The sequence below is a fragment of the Prionailurus bengalensis genome, chromosome B4 (genome assembly GCF_016509475.1).
Source record: "Prionailurus bengalensis isolate Pbe53 chromosome B4, Fcat_Pben_1.1_paternal_pri, whole genome shotgun sequence".
Classification (NCBI taxonomy): Eukaryota; Metazoa; Chordata; class Mammalia; order Carnivora; family Felidae; genus Prionailurus; species Prionailurus bengalensis.
This window is the reverse complement of record NC_057358.1, coordinates 131,171,951-131,188,563: the sequence shown is the minus strand read 5'-3', so window position 1 is coordinate 131,188,563 and position 16,613 is coordinate 131,171,951. Positions and strand designations below refer to the sequence as shown.

Sequence of the window (16,613 nt, the reverse complement as noted above, 5' to 3'; positions counted from 1 at the left end):
AACTTGGAGTTGCCTGGCGCTGGGTATGATTTCAGGCTGGGCGGTCCTAGCGAGTCCGCTGCCTTCTCAGACCCTCCCTTTCCCCCTCGTTACAACGGGTCACGGATCCTTGTTTCAGGGTGCCTGGTCCCCCAGGGTGGCCTCGAGCACAGGACTGGCTCGTGTGGAGCACTGCCCGTAACTTCCTTTTTATTTCTCCTTCTCCATCAGCGGCCCCCCACCTCCCTTCCTGCCCACCCCCCGCGCCCCTCCCCTCCTTCCGCAGTCTGGTCTGGGATCCCCGTGCTTGGGGGAGCCTTGTGTATCGCCCATGCAATCCCCCGGCCTGGAGTGTCCTCCCTCCGGCACCGCCTTTCAAGTGCTGGCTCACATGTCACCTCCCCGGCCCCGGTTCTCCCTTCGTGTAGCCCCGAGGTCCCCTCCCTGGAGATCCCTCTTGGCCCCATCACTTCCTGCCTTGTTTTATAGACACACGTGCGAGGTCTTATCTTCCCCAGGGACGGGCTATACCTTTTGCACCCTGGACTCACCGGCACCTGAATACCGTGCAGGGCACACACTTTCAGCTCATTGAGTGTTTACCACTTAGACCCGAGGTGGACTGAGCTCCTCAGGAAGCCCTAAGCCTTTGGAGAACTGCTCCAGCCCGGCGCCGTGCGCAACAAGTCAGGCCCCAGCCCAGAGGGTACCCGGGTCTCTTGTCGGTGCCCCAGCCGGCACCTGAGGGGCCCCGGGCCGATCTGCCAGACCGCACGCTCCGCCCTCTGCAATCGGCTGTTGGGGCAGCAGCTTGGGTAAGTTCCCCTTCCGCTTCCTCCTGCCTCCCGTCCTACTGAGCCTGCTCTTCCGTCAGGGGGGACCTCGCCAGGCTCTCCAAACCCTTGGAGCCCGCAGAAACGCTCCGTGCCCCGAGCTGTCACCAGCGCCGCCTCCCAGGCCCCGGACGCGATGCAGGCCATCAAGTGCGTGGTGGTGGGAGATGGGTAGGTACCTGGCTGAACGTCTCACCTGGCCGGAGCCGCCCGACTGGGTTACCCCGGAGACCCTCCCGCCCTGCCGACGTAGGAGTCCCCGGGAAGCAGCTGGGAGGGGCTGCTCCCTTCTTGTCCCCGGGGCCCAGAGAAAGCACCCCCCCCTTCCCAGGTGGGCAGAGGACAGCTCCACTCTCTTTGCCCACTTCCCTCCGGAAGCTGCCTGGGGGGAGGTGGTGGAGGGTGCGGGGCTGGGGGTAGATGTGCCCGGGGCCCCTCACCTACACCCTGAGAGCTGGGACAGGTCTCTTATGGGACCTGTCTTCCACTCTGTGGAGGCAGATGGGGTGGGGGTGGAGAACCAAGAACCTGGCCTTTCGTCCGCAGGCTGACCTGGGCTCTGGTCACTGGCTTGCTCTGCTGTGTGTCCTCAGGCAAGCTGGAGAGCCTCTCTGAACCTCAGCTTGCCATCAGGGAGAGGCCACGCCCCTGGGGTTGATGTGGGGGGGGGTCACCTGACATATTTCGAGGGGCTGTCCTGTGCTCAGGGTGCTCAATAAATATTACCCTCCTTCCCCTCCTCCCTCCCTGACTCTCCCCTCCCCCTCAGCGTGCCTGGTTGGGGAGGATGCGCGTGGGGGATGTGGGCAAAGAGCAGAAGGGGGAGGGGAACATGAAGGGAAGGGAGAGGGCAGGAGGGGTGGGAGGGTGATTGGGAGGGCCCGTGCCAGGTAGGCTGGGCCGAGGGGCCTTCTCAGCCGTGGGCCTCAGTCTCCTCATCTGTACAACGACTGGTCCGAGATGCCAATCTCTGATGCCAGCCGTAACAGCGTCTCAGGGTCCAGCCCACAGGGGCATCCTGGGTGCAGTCCAGCCTACCCCAGCGTTTCCGGCTGGGCAGCCCTCTGTTCCCACCCTCCCATTCTGCGGAGTGGCAGCCTGAGGCTTTGGGAGGCTCAGCTCTTTCCTGCCCTGGGTCGCAGTGGCCCTGACACGACGGACCGACTTTGGCTCCGATGGGTCTCCTGGGAGCGGGTCGGTTTCTCAGACGGCGCTCGGCTGATTCAGATGCGCTGGCCGGCCTTATCTGCCCGCCTCTCTGCCCAGCCCTGCTCACTTCTGCTTTGTACCTAATCTGAGGCGGGGAGGGCAGAAGCCAAGGGCAACGTTCCAGTCGTTCAAAGTTACCTTGGTGGCAGGCCCTGGGGAGGGCGGCCGTGGGGGAGGAGAAGGCGGCCAGCCTTCTCAGAACAGGAAGTGACGAAACGAGGGGCCAGGGGCCGCCCCCTTGGCCCCGGGCTTTCCATGGCGCTACCTGTACCCCCTCCCGGCCCAGCCGACTCGCAGACCCAGGGAAGAGGGCCCGAATCGTGGCCATCACTCTTCAGCGCTCACTGTGGGTCAGGCGCCGGGTTCTCCCCTCTCTCCAATCTTCCCACCCACCTCACATTAGGCCCATTTTACAGGTGGGGAAGCTGAAGCTCAGAGAAGTTAAGCAATTTGGCCCAGACCTCGTGGGGTTTGAGGCCAGGCCTCTCTGACCCCCAAAGTCTGTGTTCTTAACTGTTACTCTCTCCGGTGAGGTTGGGAGGGACAGGCTTTCCCTAACACAGACAAGCTGCTACGCTGTGTCACACATGGTGCTGGCCTCTTTTACAAGCTTCATCCTAATTTGCTACTCCTGGGAGGATGGACGCATCGCCGTTTTCTAGACGGGGAGACTGAGGCCCAGAGACGTGGGCCCGGGTCTCCCCCCGCCCCCCACCCCCACCCCGAGGGCTGTGCCAGGGGACAGCGCAGGTGCTCAGAAACCTCCGTGTCGAGGGCTGGGCCAGGGGACAGCGCAGGTGCTCAGAAACCTCCGTGTCTCGGGCAGGGCCCGTGACCGCTGTCCTCTCGAACTTTCTGCCTTTCAGAGCCGTGGGCAAGACCTGCCTTCTTATCAGCTATACCACCAACGCCTTCCCTGGAGAGTACATCCCCACCGTGTGAGTCCCCGGGGCGGGGAGGGCCGGGGCGCTGGGAGGCTGGGGAGAGAGGCATCCGGGAGCCCACCCCCTTTACAGGCACTTCCTGTGTGGCGGCCCGTGTGGGCACCTGGGGGGTCTCTGCCTGGCAGAGGTGCCTCATGATCCAGCCAGGAAGCAGCGATCGGCGTCGAGATGGGCATTGAGGGCGGGGGCCGGGGCCCCCAGAGTGGGAGAGACCGGGGAGCAGGCCGCTGTCCAGCCGGGCCTCGGCAGGAGGTGGGATGTGGGGCTGGGTCCCAGAAGAGGGGCTGGGATGGGGTGGTTGGAGGAGGGGGCAGTCGGGGGCCTTGACACGGGGGAGCAGACAGCAGACGCACGCACGCACGCACGCTGTGAGGGGGGAGGGCAGTGCCCTCTGGAGGCCAGTGGGGAGCCCTGCCCTGTTGTGGGGTGTGGAGGCGGGTATGTAGGAGTTCGTGGGTGGCAGCCTCGGGAGGGGAGGGTAAGTGGGAAAGCGCCTGCCCCGCCCCCACCAACCCTCAGCGGGTCCCTCCCTCGCAGGACAACTCCCCAACCCTTAGCACTGCATTCAAGGCTCTGCGGGGCCTTCTCCCCACCTCGCCTTCCGGCATCGTGGCCCATCACTTTGCTTCGTGTTCTGCCTGCTTGTGCCCACCAAACGCTCCCTGGGCATTCTGGCCTCAGGGCCTTTGCTCAGGCCGTTCCTTCTGCCCGGAGTGCCTTTCCTTCCCAGGCGTCTAAGACCCTCAGGCCAGCTCCCGTGCCCCCCACCCCCCACTTCCAGGAATCTTTCTCATCCAGCCTGAGGGGACCTCTCACTCCCTCGAGTGACTGTATCTGATCCTTCCTGTGACTGTGTCTCTGGAGGGCAGGGAGCCTTGTACTCTACGGTCACCCCGTTATCTCATGCACATCGTCTTATACCTGATAGACGTGTTCCGTGTTGGCCTGAATTGAACTCCATGGAGAGGCCCTCGGAGGATCCGTCAGAACACGGGCCTACCGCGTCCTGCATGAAATGTCACACATGTGTGCCCTCCCTCGGTCCTCAGGAGAGGTGGCCGTTATACTCAGGCCACCCATGGGGGAAGCTGCGAGCCTCACGGCGCCCAAAGGGCCTGCCCCCCAGGACGCCGAGCAACCGGCCGGGCCAGGGCAGAGAAGCCTGGGTAGGGACCCTGGAAAACGGGCTTCAGCACCAGCTTGGCTTCCGAGTCCCCAGATGGCCTGGTGCCAGTGTCCAACCCTCTCTGCTCCTGCCGTATCCGTCCGTTTGCCATGGATCATCAAGTGTTTATCAGGCATCTCCTAATGCGGAGGCAGGACTGGCTCTAAGCCTGAGAGGGCGCAGCTCCCGCGAAAGGCCGTTGTCACCGGCGGTGCCCTGGCCCGGCCTGCCTTCCTGCCTCTCTGCCTGTCCCAGCTGGGGGGGGCCCGTTCGCTGAAGGACCTTAGACCAACCATTTCTCCTCTCTGAGCCTCCGTTTCCCTTTTTATAAGGTCAGAGCTGGGCTGGGAAATCCCAGGCTCACCGCCGGGGCACCTCTCCTGGGCGGGGAGACGAAAGGCGTGCTCTCTGCTGCAAGACGGTGGGACCGGCAGAGGCCAGGCTAGGGCCAGTGGTTGCCAACGACTTGGAGAACCCGGGCTCCTGGTGGCCCTTGGTGGGCTCGGGACACCGGACGCCCCTTGCAGACCGACAGATAAGAACGAACCAGGCAAGGTCTACCTTCCCAGGACTCTGGGGAGTTTGGGTCAGACCCTAGGGCCATCTTGAAATTCTTAACTTTTGAACAAGGGGTCTTGCGTTTTCATTTTGCATCGGACGCTGCAAAGTATGTGGCCAGTCCTGCATGCGACGCTCCTTTGTCGTCCGGGACAAGAGTCGCTCAGCTCTGGACAAGCCCTCCGAGAGGCTCCTACTACACGCCTGTTCCTCTGTGATGGGGAGGGGGAGAGGAGTCACGCCGAGCCCTTGACGTTGGAGGGCGGGGGCAGCCAGGGGGAGTGGGGCTAGGGAAAACAGGAGATCCCTGTTTTCCTGGGGGGGGATCCCCCTCCTCTGGGGACAGTCGGGTTTGCTGAGGCTGGGACACGCGTGTGGCCAGCACATGGTCAGATGAGCAGGTGAGCTGAGCACAGTCATTGCCAGGCGTGGGGGGTTGACAGCTCAGGGTCCAACAGATGGGGAGACTGAAACCCATGAGCACGTCGCTGGCGCTCTGTAGTGACTGGGCGCTCTGGCTGCTTCGAGAAGGTGCCAGAACTCTGCCACCGCCGGGCGGCTCAGCTGGTGGGAGAAAAGAACACCCGGTTAATTTCGGTCAGCTTGGCCAGGGCTCGGTTTTTGTTTTCATTTCACCTCCTGGCAAGCCAAGTGTGGAATTCTGTGCACAGCATGGCGTCCAGCCCCTTCTGGGCTCTCGCTGTCCCCCGCCCACCCTCCTGCCGCCAAGGGTGTGGTTCCCTCGCTGGCCCCAGCTACCCTTCTCCAGACTTCTCCACCCCGTGGCTCCTCTTAGCCAAGATGATCACGTCCACCCCCCCACCCCCCCCCACCCCCCACCTGGTGAAGCCCCTCAGCGGTGCCCCATTGTCCTCAGGACCAAGACCTGAGTCCTAACGGCGGTCCACACCCTGCCTGACCTGGTCGATCCTCCCTGGTCCCCACATCACCAGCCACGCATGCCCCCTGGTCTCTGCGTTCCTTTCTGAAGGTGGGCTTGGGTGGGGGTCAGGTGATGCTGGGGGCTGAGCCCCCTTCCTCCTGCCCCCAATCCCCTCCTCCACTCCGTTGCAGGTGTGGGGCTGGGACCAAAGCCCCATGTAACCTGGGGCAGGTCCCTCCGAGCCTCCCTGAGTGTGTGTCCCTCGTGTGTGAAATGGGGACAATGGTAGCAGCTGCTTCCTGGGCCCACTGAAGTGGCCCAAGTACGAAGGGCCTGGAACAGTCGTTGGCGGCTCTGGGTGCTCAGCAGACGTGAGTTCCCTGCCTTCCCCCCAGCTCAGGGATGCCCCAGGCCCGGGCTCAAACCTCCGAGCCTCAAGCTCTGAAGTGGCCTCAATGTTTCCCAGGTGGGGATTTTCTGAATCTAGTCCTGGCTCTGCCGCCGACTGACTGTGAGATCTTGGGCAAGTGCCTTCCTGTCTGTGGGCCTCAGTTTCCTCATCTGGGTAAGGGGGTGAGGGCTGGCCAGAGCGGTTCCTCTGGTGCTGGCTGCCTGTGGATCTCAAGGAAGGGGCCCCCCCGGGAGGTGTAGACCGCTGGTGCATCCTTGCAATAATCCCTCCGGCTCTGGCGGCTGGGCCTCTGGGGAGGGACAAGTGTGTGTGTGTGTGTGTGTGTGTGTGTGGATGGTGCAAGGAATCTTGGGAGGCTTTCTGGCACCAGAATTTCAGGCTGGACATTAGAGAGGAGAGTGTCCCTCCTTCCTCAGCGTGTCCCAAAGGAATGTTTCCGACCGAAGCAGAAGACACCAGAGGTGCGTCTTTTCCCGTGATGCCCCGCGGTGTCTCCCTGGACGGCGCCTTCTTCCTGAAATCCCCCAGGGCATGGCTGATAGCTAGAGTTGGTACACAGAGCCCCTACTATGTGACAAATGCCTCAGGGGCCTCAGGGTTCAGTGAGGAACAAGCCAGGCGTGGTGTCTGTTGTTTGGGCAAAGATTGCTGGGTTGGGGCCTGGATGGGCGGGCTGGGGGGCAGGAAAGGCTTCCTGTGGGAGATGACCTTGACATGGGGCTAGAGGGGAGATGACCTTGACACGGGGCTAGAGGCGGCTGAGTAAGAGTCAGCTGGGCACTGGGGAGGCGGAGCGAGGGAGGAAGCAGAGTGGAGAGTCAGAGAAGTGTTTGTGGCAGCTTCTAGGCAGTAGGGAGCGGGGCTCTCTGAGGAACTGAGAAGTGACCGGAACACTCCATGGATGAATAAGTATGGGGTGCTAAAAATAGCAGGCTGCCCACTTTTGGGGGTGTGTGCGTGGGTCTTTCTCAGAACAGTTGTTTCGGGAGGCACCCTGAAGCACTGGGGCTTCTGCAGCCGGTCACCAAGCAGCATTCTGGGGCGGCTTCCTGGAGGAGGTGGCGTTCCAAGGGCTTCAGTTCAGTCGGCTTTAGTTCCCATCTACCTGCATGTATTGGGTGCCAGGCCTGGGAAGCAGCCAGGGCCCTGTGGAGCCCTGACCCCCAGCAAGATAGAAACACACGGATTGCCTCTTCAAGGTCAAGATAAAGCGGTTGCCTAGGAGAGGGCACAGTGAGCTCTTTCCAGGTGGAGGCTGGGGGAAGGGGGTGGCCCCCTCCCCCTCCCCACCGCAGTGGAGGAACTGCCTGGGCAGGAATTTGACTCTTGAACGGGAGGTGGCGTCTGGGTGGGACGCACGGCCATGATCAAGCTCAGGGAGGTGGGCAGCGTGAGCCTTGCCCGGGAAAGAGCTTGGCTGGTGTATGAGGAGAGGAGGAGGATCCTGAGGTCTCAGTGGGCCAGGCCAGGGGACAAGGAGCGGGTGGCTTTCGTGGGGAGGGACAAGATGATGATCCCTAGCCCTCGTGGGCGGGAGGTGAGGGCATCTGTGGTAACCCAGCTGGGGCACAGGGCAGTGAGCGTCAGACGTGAGCGCTGGGACCCCACGCAACTGGCTTCTAACTTAGTTCGGTCCCTCGCTGGCTGTGGGGCTTTGGGCAGACGGCTATACCTCTCTGATCCCAGTTTTCTTTTCTATAGGCTGAAAAACCAGCACTTTCCTTTCAGGGGTATGTGTAGTGAGAAATAGTGTTGGGTTGGATTAAAACAAAAAAAAAAAAAAAAAAAAAAAAGAAGAAAGAAAAGTCTGGAAGCTTGTGTGATGGCCCTGGAAGCCTCCCTGGTGCTGGTGGGAGATTTTAGCTGTCGCTATTGGCATCCCCCTAGCAACAACCCCCCCCCACCACGCCCAACCCTTTGACACATGTCTTTCCTGTATGTGCTGGTGGCATTTCTCAAAAGTGTCACCCCACACACACACACACTCCAAGCCCCCTGCCACCAGCCTGGAAGACCAGGAATTTAGCGCCCCCGGAGGTCCTTCTGCCAATGCAAGATAGGGATGCTGGACAAATACCTCGTTTCCTGCCCCTCAGGGGTCGGGGGGCGCCCTGTCTCCCAGCTGCCTCTGCTGGGACCCCTCAATAGCGCCCCCCGGAACAGCTGGTGTCCCTTCTTTGCCTCTTCCTCGCTCCCCTCCCGAGGCTGCCACCTCCTCCGCTCAGGGTTTGTTTCAGGGGAGGACCCCACCCGCGACAGGGTGACCCACATCAGTGCAGCACAGGAAGCGGGTAAATTTGATGCGGGTCGAGCCTTAGGGGGGATGCTCTGCGACGCCCCCCCCCCCAAAGTCACTTCTTCAAAAGATAGGCCAAGGGCAGAAAAGGGACGGAGAGACCATGTCTTTCTCTGGAGGTTTACCTGCAGTTAACACTTTTTTTAAGGTAATGAATCAGTAATGGGGAAAAAACCAGCAAAACCCAGAGGGAAAGCCGACTGCACAGGGCCGTGCGAGTCTGACGGTGGCCGCCCCTCCCTGGGCCTCCGCACCAAGCAACGGGAGGCCGGAAGGAGGGCCCGGGGTCCGGGGCGTGGAGACTGACCCTCCTGTCTTGCCTGCTCCCCGCAGGTTCGACAACTATTCAGCCAATGTGATGGTGGACAGCAAGCCCGTGAACCTGGGGCTGTGGGACACCGCGGGGCAGGAGGACTATGACCGCCTCCGGCCGCTCTCCTATCCACAGACGGTGTGCTTCCCTGTCCTCCTGTCCCCAGCCTGAGCTCGTCCCGCTCCCTCTGGGGGCGATGCCCTGGGGCCAGGGCCGGGCAACCCTGCCCCTGTCAGTAATGACCCTTCTGGCCAGAGCGGGGCCTCCTCCCCTCCCCGCCTGGCTTCAGCTACCCTGCTCTCACTGTGCCCATCTCCCCGGCCTCCCCTGCCTCATGGGCTCTGGCACCCCCCGGGGCTGCCCAAGGGTGGGGCAGGAAGACCCCGGACGGGGCCCAAATAGGGAGCCGAGGACTCTGAGTCCCAGGGGTGCTGGGGAGGGGAGGAGAGATGGGGGCGAGCCTACAGGCTCTCCCTCCAGGCTGGCCGGGAAAGGGCTGGTGACCAGAGGGTAGGTAGTGAGTGCCCGGTGAGGAGTACGGGGTCTGGAATCCCGGGTGACAAGCCCCGGGCTTCCGTGAGCCTCACTCTCCCCACCTGTAGCATGGGGCAGCCTGTCGTGTGAGGATTAGTCCCTTAGAAAAGCCTCGATCCACAAACAGCTCGGTGGCTGCCCAGGTGTGGGAAGGGCCCAGGTGATGCCTCCAGGCCTCTCACGGGTGACCGTTGCCTCCTCTGTCCCCAGGACGTCTTTCTCATCTGCTTCTCCCTTGTGAGCCCTGCCTCCTACGAGAATGTCCGTGCCAAGGTGAGCAGGACAGAGTGGGGCCTTGGGGGCTTGGGGCGGGTGACCCGGGGAGGGGTTGCTGATGACTTTAGGGCAGGGGCAGGGGCAGCAGAGGGTCCCCAGTGCCAACCAGGGCTGTGAGTCTCTGGGGGGGAGACTCAGAGGGGGCTCCGAGGGGGCTGGGGTGGTTAGCTTTACTCCCCACCCTCTGTAACCTCATCCCCTCTCCTCCCCACACCCCCTCCTCCCCGCCTCACCGCCCCTCTTCTCTCCTCACATTCGGTGCCCCTCCTCTCCCCGTTCCCATGCCCCCTCCTGCCCGCACCGCCTCTCACCCCCCCCCCCCGCCCACCCGTCCAGTGGTTCCCTGAGGTGCGGCACCACTGCCCCAGCACGCCCATCATCCTGGTGGGCACCAAGCTGGATCTGCGGGACGACAAGGACACCATCGAGAGGCTGAAGGAGAAGAAGCTGGCGCCTATTACCTACCCGCAGGGCCTGGCACTGGCCAAGGAGATCGGTACGGGGCTCGGGGCTCGGGCTCAGAGAGGGGAGCCCTCTGCAGGGGGGAGCCCGCCTCAGCCTCACGTGGGATTAAAGGGGCTCCAGGGCCAGGCTGTGCCGGGCGGGCTGGCTGTCTGGGGACGAGCAGCCAAGTCGAGCTTGAGTTTTCCAGGAAGGCTTCCCGGAGGAGGTGCTTTGCCTCAGGTCTGAAGGGGTGATTTCCCTTCTGCCTCCTTCTCACTTCCCTTTCCCCAGGCCCCCTCCTCAGGCCAACTCCTCTTTGCCTCCCGATTACTGGCCCAGAGAAGTAAAGTCACCTCTCAAGGTCACAGGGCCAGCAGGTGATGGACCTGGGAGTGGAAGGCAAGAGAGCACGTTGCTGGCTCGGCGGCCTCCTCGTGGCGGCTCAGGGCTTCCTGCACCGGGGAGGCCGGAACCGATGGGTCCAGCCTCTCCCCTGGCACCTGGGCCTGCTGTCCCTGGTCAAGGCCTGACCTGCCTGCGGCCTGGGGGTGGGGCTCTTGCCCAAGAGCCAAGCGTCCCTAGCCGAGTTTGGCCACTACGAGCAGTGACCCAGCTGCCCGGGGCGCTCTGCCTCGACACAGGGTCCTGAAGGCCCAGGGTTTGGTCCCTGAGGAGGCTGGGGCCCCCCTCCCCGCCACCCCCCGCCCCGGCCCTGCCTCAGCCCCACACTCTTCCTTCCGCCGGAACTGGGAGGGCTCCGGGGACTCACATCTCTACAGGAAGAGAAACCGCAGCTGCCCCCCCACCCCCACCCCCTTCCTGTGACTAGTCCACTGACATGGCCATCTTTCTCGGGGGGCCTGTGGCTGCCTCTTAAGCCTGGGTCCCGGGCCCCATCCTGGGGTCTCTGGCTCCTAGGCCTGCTGGCGTTCCTCGCAAATACCGGGCCTGCCCCCTTGCCCTCTCTTGTTTTCTGACCAGCCTGTCCCCCACCTCCTCCTGCCCGGGGCTGACTCCCCAGCCTGCCTGTGAGCCCTTCCCTTCTAAAGCCTGTGCTTTGGGACACGGAGAAGGGGGCTAGAAGCCTGGATTCCGGTCCTGGTTCCAGCGCTGACTGTGTGCGTGACCTTGGGAGAGCGGCGCCCCCCCCCCCCCCCCGGGCCTCAGTCTCTCCGTCCACATGGGCCGGCCTGCACACGCCCCAAAGGTCCTTCCTCCTCTATAAGGAGATGGCTCCAGATCCTGCCTTGGTCTCTAGCCTCTCCCTCCCGGAGCTGATCCCCAGTGGGGGGTGGGGCAGGGGCAGGGGCAGTGACTTTGAACTTGACTCGGACCAGCCTAGGCCAGAGGGGAGGCCGGAGAGGGGGACCTGCTGGTGTGATAAGGGCGGCGGCCGCCTCGGCCCCCAGCCTGTGGTGGCGAGTTGGGGAGGCAGCTGAGGTCCCGGCTGGTATAATCGCGGCTGGCTGATGGAGACTGAGCACCTCCTGGGCGCTGGGCCATGTACCTCCCCTCCTTGTTCCCCCGGCGACCATGAAGGAGGGTCTCTGGTTGACCCCACTTTACAGAAGAGGAGAGTGAAGCTCGGGGAGAAGTCGCCCGCTCAAGGCCACCCAGCCAGGCTAGGGCAGAGCTCAGATCCAAAGCTGGCAACCTGGCTCCATTGGTCATGGAGATCAAGGGCATCTGCGGCCCCCCTGACCTGCCCCCACGCCTTCGGCGCTCCTCTACCCCACCTGCCTCCGCTCGATACGCGTCGCGAGTCACCATGTCCTAGACAGATGGGAAACTGAGGCACAGAGAGGGGGACTGGCCAGAGTCCTAGGGTGATCAGAGGCAGAGCTGAAGGGAGCCCAGCACCCTCCCCCCACCCCCCTCTACCTCCACTCAGGGCCGCTGCTCTGGATGCCACTGAGCCGAGAGGAAGCAAGGGGGTGGCAGGTGCCAGGGAGGAGGCAGTTGGTGGGTGCGGAAGAAGTCGACGCTGGCTGTGGTCCCTCGCGGGGAGACAGTGGCCAATGCCCGGCGACACCCTTCTAGGCACAAAAGGGTTATAAGATGATGACGCTCCGGAACCTGAACCTGAACCTGAACCAAAGGAGTCTGGCCTCTGCCAGCCAGGCCCTGGGACCACTCTGTGTGCTCCCTGCTGGGAATATGCTCCCGAGTGCAGGGGACACAGCCAGCATGTGACTTTGTGCAAGTGACATACTCTCTGAACCTCGGTTTCCTTGTCAGTGCCCTTTCTTTCTTCCCAACCCCAGGGCATCTGTGGGCTTCCTCCTTCCAGGGGCAGTCCCTCTTGAGGTCCTGGCTCTCCTCTCCCCAGCTGTGTGTCTCTGGGCCCCAGGCTTCCCCTCTCTGGGCCTGTTTCCTCATCTGGGAAGTGGGGAATCACAGTATTTCTTCACAGGGTTTTTGGAAGCCCCCAGCTCAGTGCTTGGCAGGGGCACCTATCAGCCTTGGTCTGCTTCCTTCCTTCTAGAAGGGCAGACTCTAGGGGGACAAAGTTCCCCTTCCTGCCCCTGCCTTTCCTCTGGTTCCTGAGGTCAGCCCCAGCCCTCTCAAAGAAGGGGTTTTGTGGTTCCTTACTTCAGGGAAACGATTTGTGTTGTAGCAGATGCGGGAACTCAGGCAGGTTCCTTCCAGAAGGGCATGAACGCGGCCCCTGGGAGTAAGGGCTCCGCCTGACCGTCTGTGCCCCGGGCTCCTGCCCTGAGCGGTCAGGTGGGAGAAGGCTGGTCCCCTCAACAGGGAGGGAAAACTCTCTACTCCCGTTCCCCTCACTGACAGTCCCCAGCCGCCCCGAGGTGGACGAGAAACACCCAGCATGTGACTTTGGACAAATGATTTCGCACCTACGAGCCTCAGTTTCCGAATCTGTCAAATGGGACGATGTTAAGGAATGGTCAGATGGCACTTGGAAGGTCCTGGTGACCGGGCTGTGAGCGCCTCAGGCCTCCCGGGGGGGGGGGGGGAAGCGTGGAGGCAGGTGTGCGGCTAGTTTTTGAGAGAAACTGAGACGTGGAGAGGTTCAGTCACTGTTGCTGGATCCCTTGTTTCCTTTAGGAATGTGTCAACATTCCTGCCTGCCTTCCCTAAGGGCTTACGTGTCTAAGGAAGATACAGACCCGCTCTTGTGGGTCTTAGCCCCTCTTTTGGAAACCAACCTCCCCATTTCAGACATGGGGAAACCGAGGCACAGAGTTGTGGATACTCTCCTCTGAGTGGCACAGCCCAGGTGGCCCCCACAGCCTGGCACAGTTGTGTGGCTTGGGAGAGGTTTCTGCCCAGGGCCGGCCCCTGACCTGGGCCTGCCCTCTTGCCACCCCACCCTAGACTCGGTCAAATACCTGGAGTGCTCAGCCCTCACCCAGCGAGGCCTGAAAACCGTCTTCGATGAGGCGATCCGGGCCGTCCTGTGCCCCCAGCCCACGCGGCCACAGAAGCGCCCCTGCAGCATCCTTTAGGGTAAGAGCGCCTCCTTCCCCGCTTCGTGACCCGTCCTCCACCTGCACACAGCAGGCTCCGGCTGGGGGGCGGCGGGGTGGGGGGGGGGTGTTTAGCCACTGCTCAGTGGCCTTGCGTTTCACCGGGAATGGCGTTTAGGCCAAGACAGAAGGGCAAGCATCGCAGTGGCCTCAGTTTCCCTATTTGCCTGAGCCGGTCCAGCTCAGTGGAGCCCAGTTCCCAGCAGGAAGGTGCCAGAGCCAAGGCATGGGTGTCGCTAGGCTCCCACCCTGCCGACCCTGCCGCAGGCCAGGGATGGGGACCCGGATGGGAAGATGCGTTGGCCCCACCCCCCAGGAGAGCGGGGAGGAGCCGGCACCGCACATAAGGGTGGAGGCAGGGCAGACTGAGTTGAGACTCCAGGGGGTTAGAAGGGGGACCAGTGTGGGTTGGAGGCGGGCTGGAGACGTGGGACTAGAAGGCTGGAGAGGCCTTGGTGTGGTGGGCAAGCGGGGGGGGGGGGGGTGGGGTGGGGGGGGTGGCGGGGGACTGGTGGGAGTGCCAACCTGGAGCCAAAGCCAGGAGGCGGCCGTGAGCCTTGAGCTGGGAAAGCGGCGAGGGAGCAGGCGGTTCTGCTCGCCATCAGATTCTCACCCCCTGCGTGTCTGCCTTCCAGGTTGCACCCAGCCCTCCCAGCCAGATGGTTCTGACCTCCAGGGCCCTCCCATAAAGCCCAATGGCACCCCGGCTGGCCACGCTGTCCCCTCCCCGCCCGTGGTGTTTCCTAGCAGAGGGCTGCAGAGCTTGGTTGATGGGCTTCTCTGGGCCAGAGGCCCCCTGGAGCTGGAAGGGTGTGAATTCGCAGGCTCTGTTCCCAACCCCTGCTGCTCCTGCCCTCCCCCCACCTCCCCGGGGCCAGAGGGGAGCCCCCTTTGTATTAGTGCTGTCCGTGCCAGCTGCCACACAATGGCAGCGTCTACCCCTTTGCCCCAGTCTCATCCGACGCCTGAATCCCCTCTGGAAATTTCGGGCCAGATTGTTGCCAGTATGCCTTCAAGGACGGGTCTCTCGCTCCCTCCTGAGGCCGGCTACTACTCCAATATTGGTGGGCTTGCTTGTCTGAAAGTTCTCCTCCTGAGCCAAAGTGAGTGTCTCAGAAGTTTGCTCGTCTGGTCTGAGCGCTCTTCTTTGGGACAACATGAAATAAACCGAATTCTCTGAATGTCGGCGGGTACCTGCAACCGCCCGTCAAAACCCTGGGTCCCGCGGACTCCTGCCACCCCTCGAGGCTTTCTCCACCAATCACAGGACCCTGAGCTACTTTTGCCCGTAGGAGTCTTAAAACTTTCAGACGCTGCCAGCCAGGACTTTTGCTATTGCAAATGGAAAACCTAATTCAACCTGCTTAAGCAGAAAATAAATTTACTGATTCAAATTTGGAAAGATCGTGTCTTCAGGTGCAGCTTGATCAAGGGGGGGGGGCTCAAATTATGTCATCAGGGCTTGCTTTCCTGTACCTCTTTGCTCTGCCTCCTGCTGTCTGGTTCATTTTCTGGCAGGTGTCTCTCAAGAGCATTCTTCCGGGTTCAAGTTCGGCCAAAAAAAAAAAAAAAAAAAAGCACAAGTATCTGCCCCAGGCTAAGTTTTTTTTTTTTCAACTTTTTTTTCAACGTTTATTTATTTTTGGGGGGACAGAGACAGAGCATGAACGGGGGAGGGGCAGAGAGAGAGGGAGACACAGAATCAGAAACAGGCTCCAGGCTCTGAGCCATCAGCCCAGAGCCCGACGCGGGGCTCAAACTCACAGACCGCGAGATCGTGACCTGGCTGAAGTCGGACGCTTAACCGGCTGCGCCACCCAGGCGCCCGGTCCCCAGGCCAAGTTCTAATTAAGGTTTACTCTGATTGGACCAGCTTACTTGCGGGTCGTAGTCAACCAATCTTATTTGGTGGGGGGAGGGTGCTGAGCTCTGATTGGCCAGACCTGGACCACACCCCATGCTGGAGTGAGGGGTGGTTCCAAGCCGATAAGAACCTTATCTACTTAAGGTGGAGGGGTTATCTCCCCAAGGAGGACCGAGCCCTTGTTGGAGTTCGGGATTATGGGTGTCGAGCAGCCAGAACTCCCCAACCACCCTTATTGCGGGTCACCGAAAGGGTCCCCACGGGGTAAGGAAGCAATGCCCGTCCCTGGAGGCACGAAGCAAGAGCGAGTTTCTTTAAGAGAGAGAGGGGACTGCGCTCCCACCTTAGAGTTTCCTAATTGACAAGTGCCAGCCTTTGCGCTCCTGTGGACGGTTGCTCTCCTCTGTCCAAGCTTCAAGGACGCATCCAATGCATGTTTATGGCGCGCCTTCTCCCTCTGTTCCAGGTGCGGGGTCCAGTGCTGCACATGAGCTCCTGCCCTCGGGGGCTGACACTCTGGAGAAGCTACAAGGAAGCTACAAGGCAGGAATAAAAAAAGAGAGGTCTAAGACCCCGTCCCCCACGGCACAGAAGTCCCCCCGGTTGCCAGCCCGCGAAATGCTTTGGGTTTCTGTTCTCTGCGATTCTCTGCTCACCGCCCCCGCCCCCCCAGCCGCCCCCATAAGTCCTGATGTTGGGAGAGGCAGGGCCCTCCACCTCACCGGCCTCCCAGGAACCCCCACCCCTTTGAAAGGAACTGGGTTTAGCAGGGGGAAACCCCATGGCGCCTCTCAGCCTCCGCTCAGACAAGGCCTTTCTGTTTTTAAGGTGACTTCACCACGGAAACAAACCACCCCCCCTGAAAACCCCACGCCTGCTCGCTGGCTAGCATGTGGCGAACACAGACCCATCACCCCCCATAATCGGACACGCTGGTTGTTTAGAAGCCCTGGGGCGCCCCCTCCAGTCGTCCAGAGTCTGAAGCGAACCTCATTTGCTCCCGGCTTTTCCGGGGCCTCCAGATAAATCTGGGACCCCTTCCCTTGACTCCCGAGGCCTGGCCACACCCCGCCTCCACTCCAGCCTCAGACCGAACTCTCATTTCCTCAAAGACCTCTCTTTCGTCTTAGCCCTTGGCACACCCTGGTCTGGTCCTCTTTCCTCGAAGAATTTCCTCTGCGCCTCTAACTTCCCTAGATGCCAAGGGCGCGCGGGGGGGGGGGGGGGGGTCTCTGCCACGTGCCTCTTCCCCCGAGCCTGCCCCAGTGGGCACAGCCCTTGCTTTATGCCAACAGCAACGCCAGGAAATAAATTCTCTCACCACCGTGCGTTCTCACCTAGCCGATATTATCTCATTTAATCCCCCCTCGGGGCCTCCCAGTGTAGGTGTTAGTAGCTTGGTTTTGCAGAGA

At 61.9% G+C, this 16,613-nt stretch overlaps 1 protein-coding gene across 4 annotated transcripts; it reads left to right on the top strand.

Annotated features, from left to right (window-relative positions):
* Nucleotides 1-800: 800 nt before the first annotated feature.
* Nucleotides 801-16,541, top strand: RAC2 (Rac family small GTPase 2). Of its 4 annotated transcripts, none has more exons than XM_043562500.1 (7): nt 801-962; nt 2,888-2,959; nt 8,613-8,730; nt 9,337-9,399; nt 9,739-9,898; nt 13,186-13,317; nt 15,668-16,541. In XM_043562500.1, exons 1-6 carry the CDS (start codon nt 949-951, stop codon nt 13,314-13,316), a joined length of 558 nt encoding a protein of 185 aa, XP_043418435.1. In that variant the 5' UTR covers nt 801-948; the 3' UTR covers nt 13,317; nt 15,668-16,541. The 4 variants fall into 4 exon arrangements, with proteins under 4 accessions (XP_043418435.1, XP_043418434.1, XP_043418432.1 ...); XM_043562499.1 differs by having other exon boundaries at nt 804-983; XM_043562497.1 differs by lacking the exon at nt 801-962 and adding an exon at nt 2,262-2,437.
* Nucleotides 16,542-16,613: the final 72 nt, after the last annotated feature.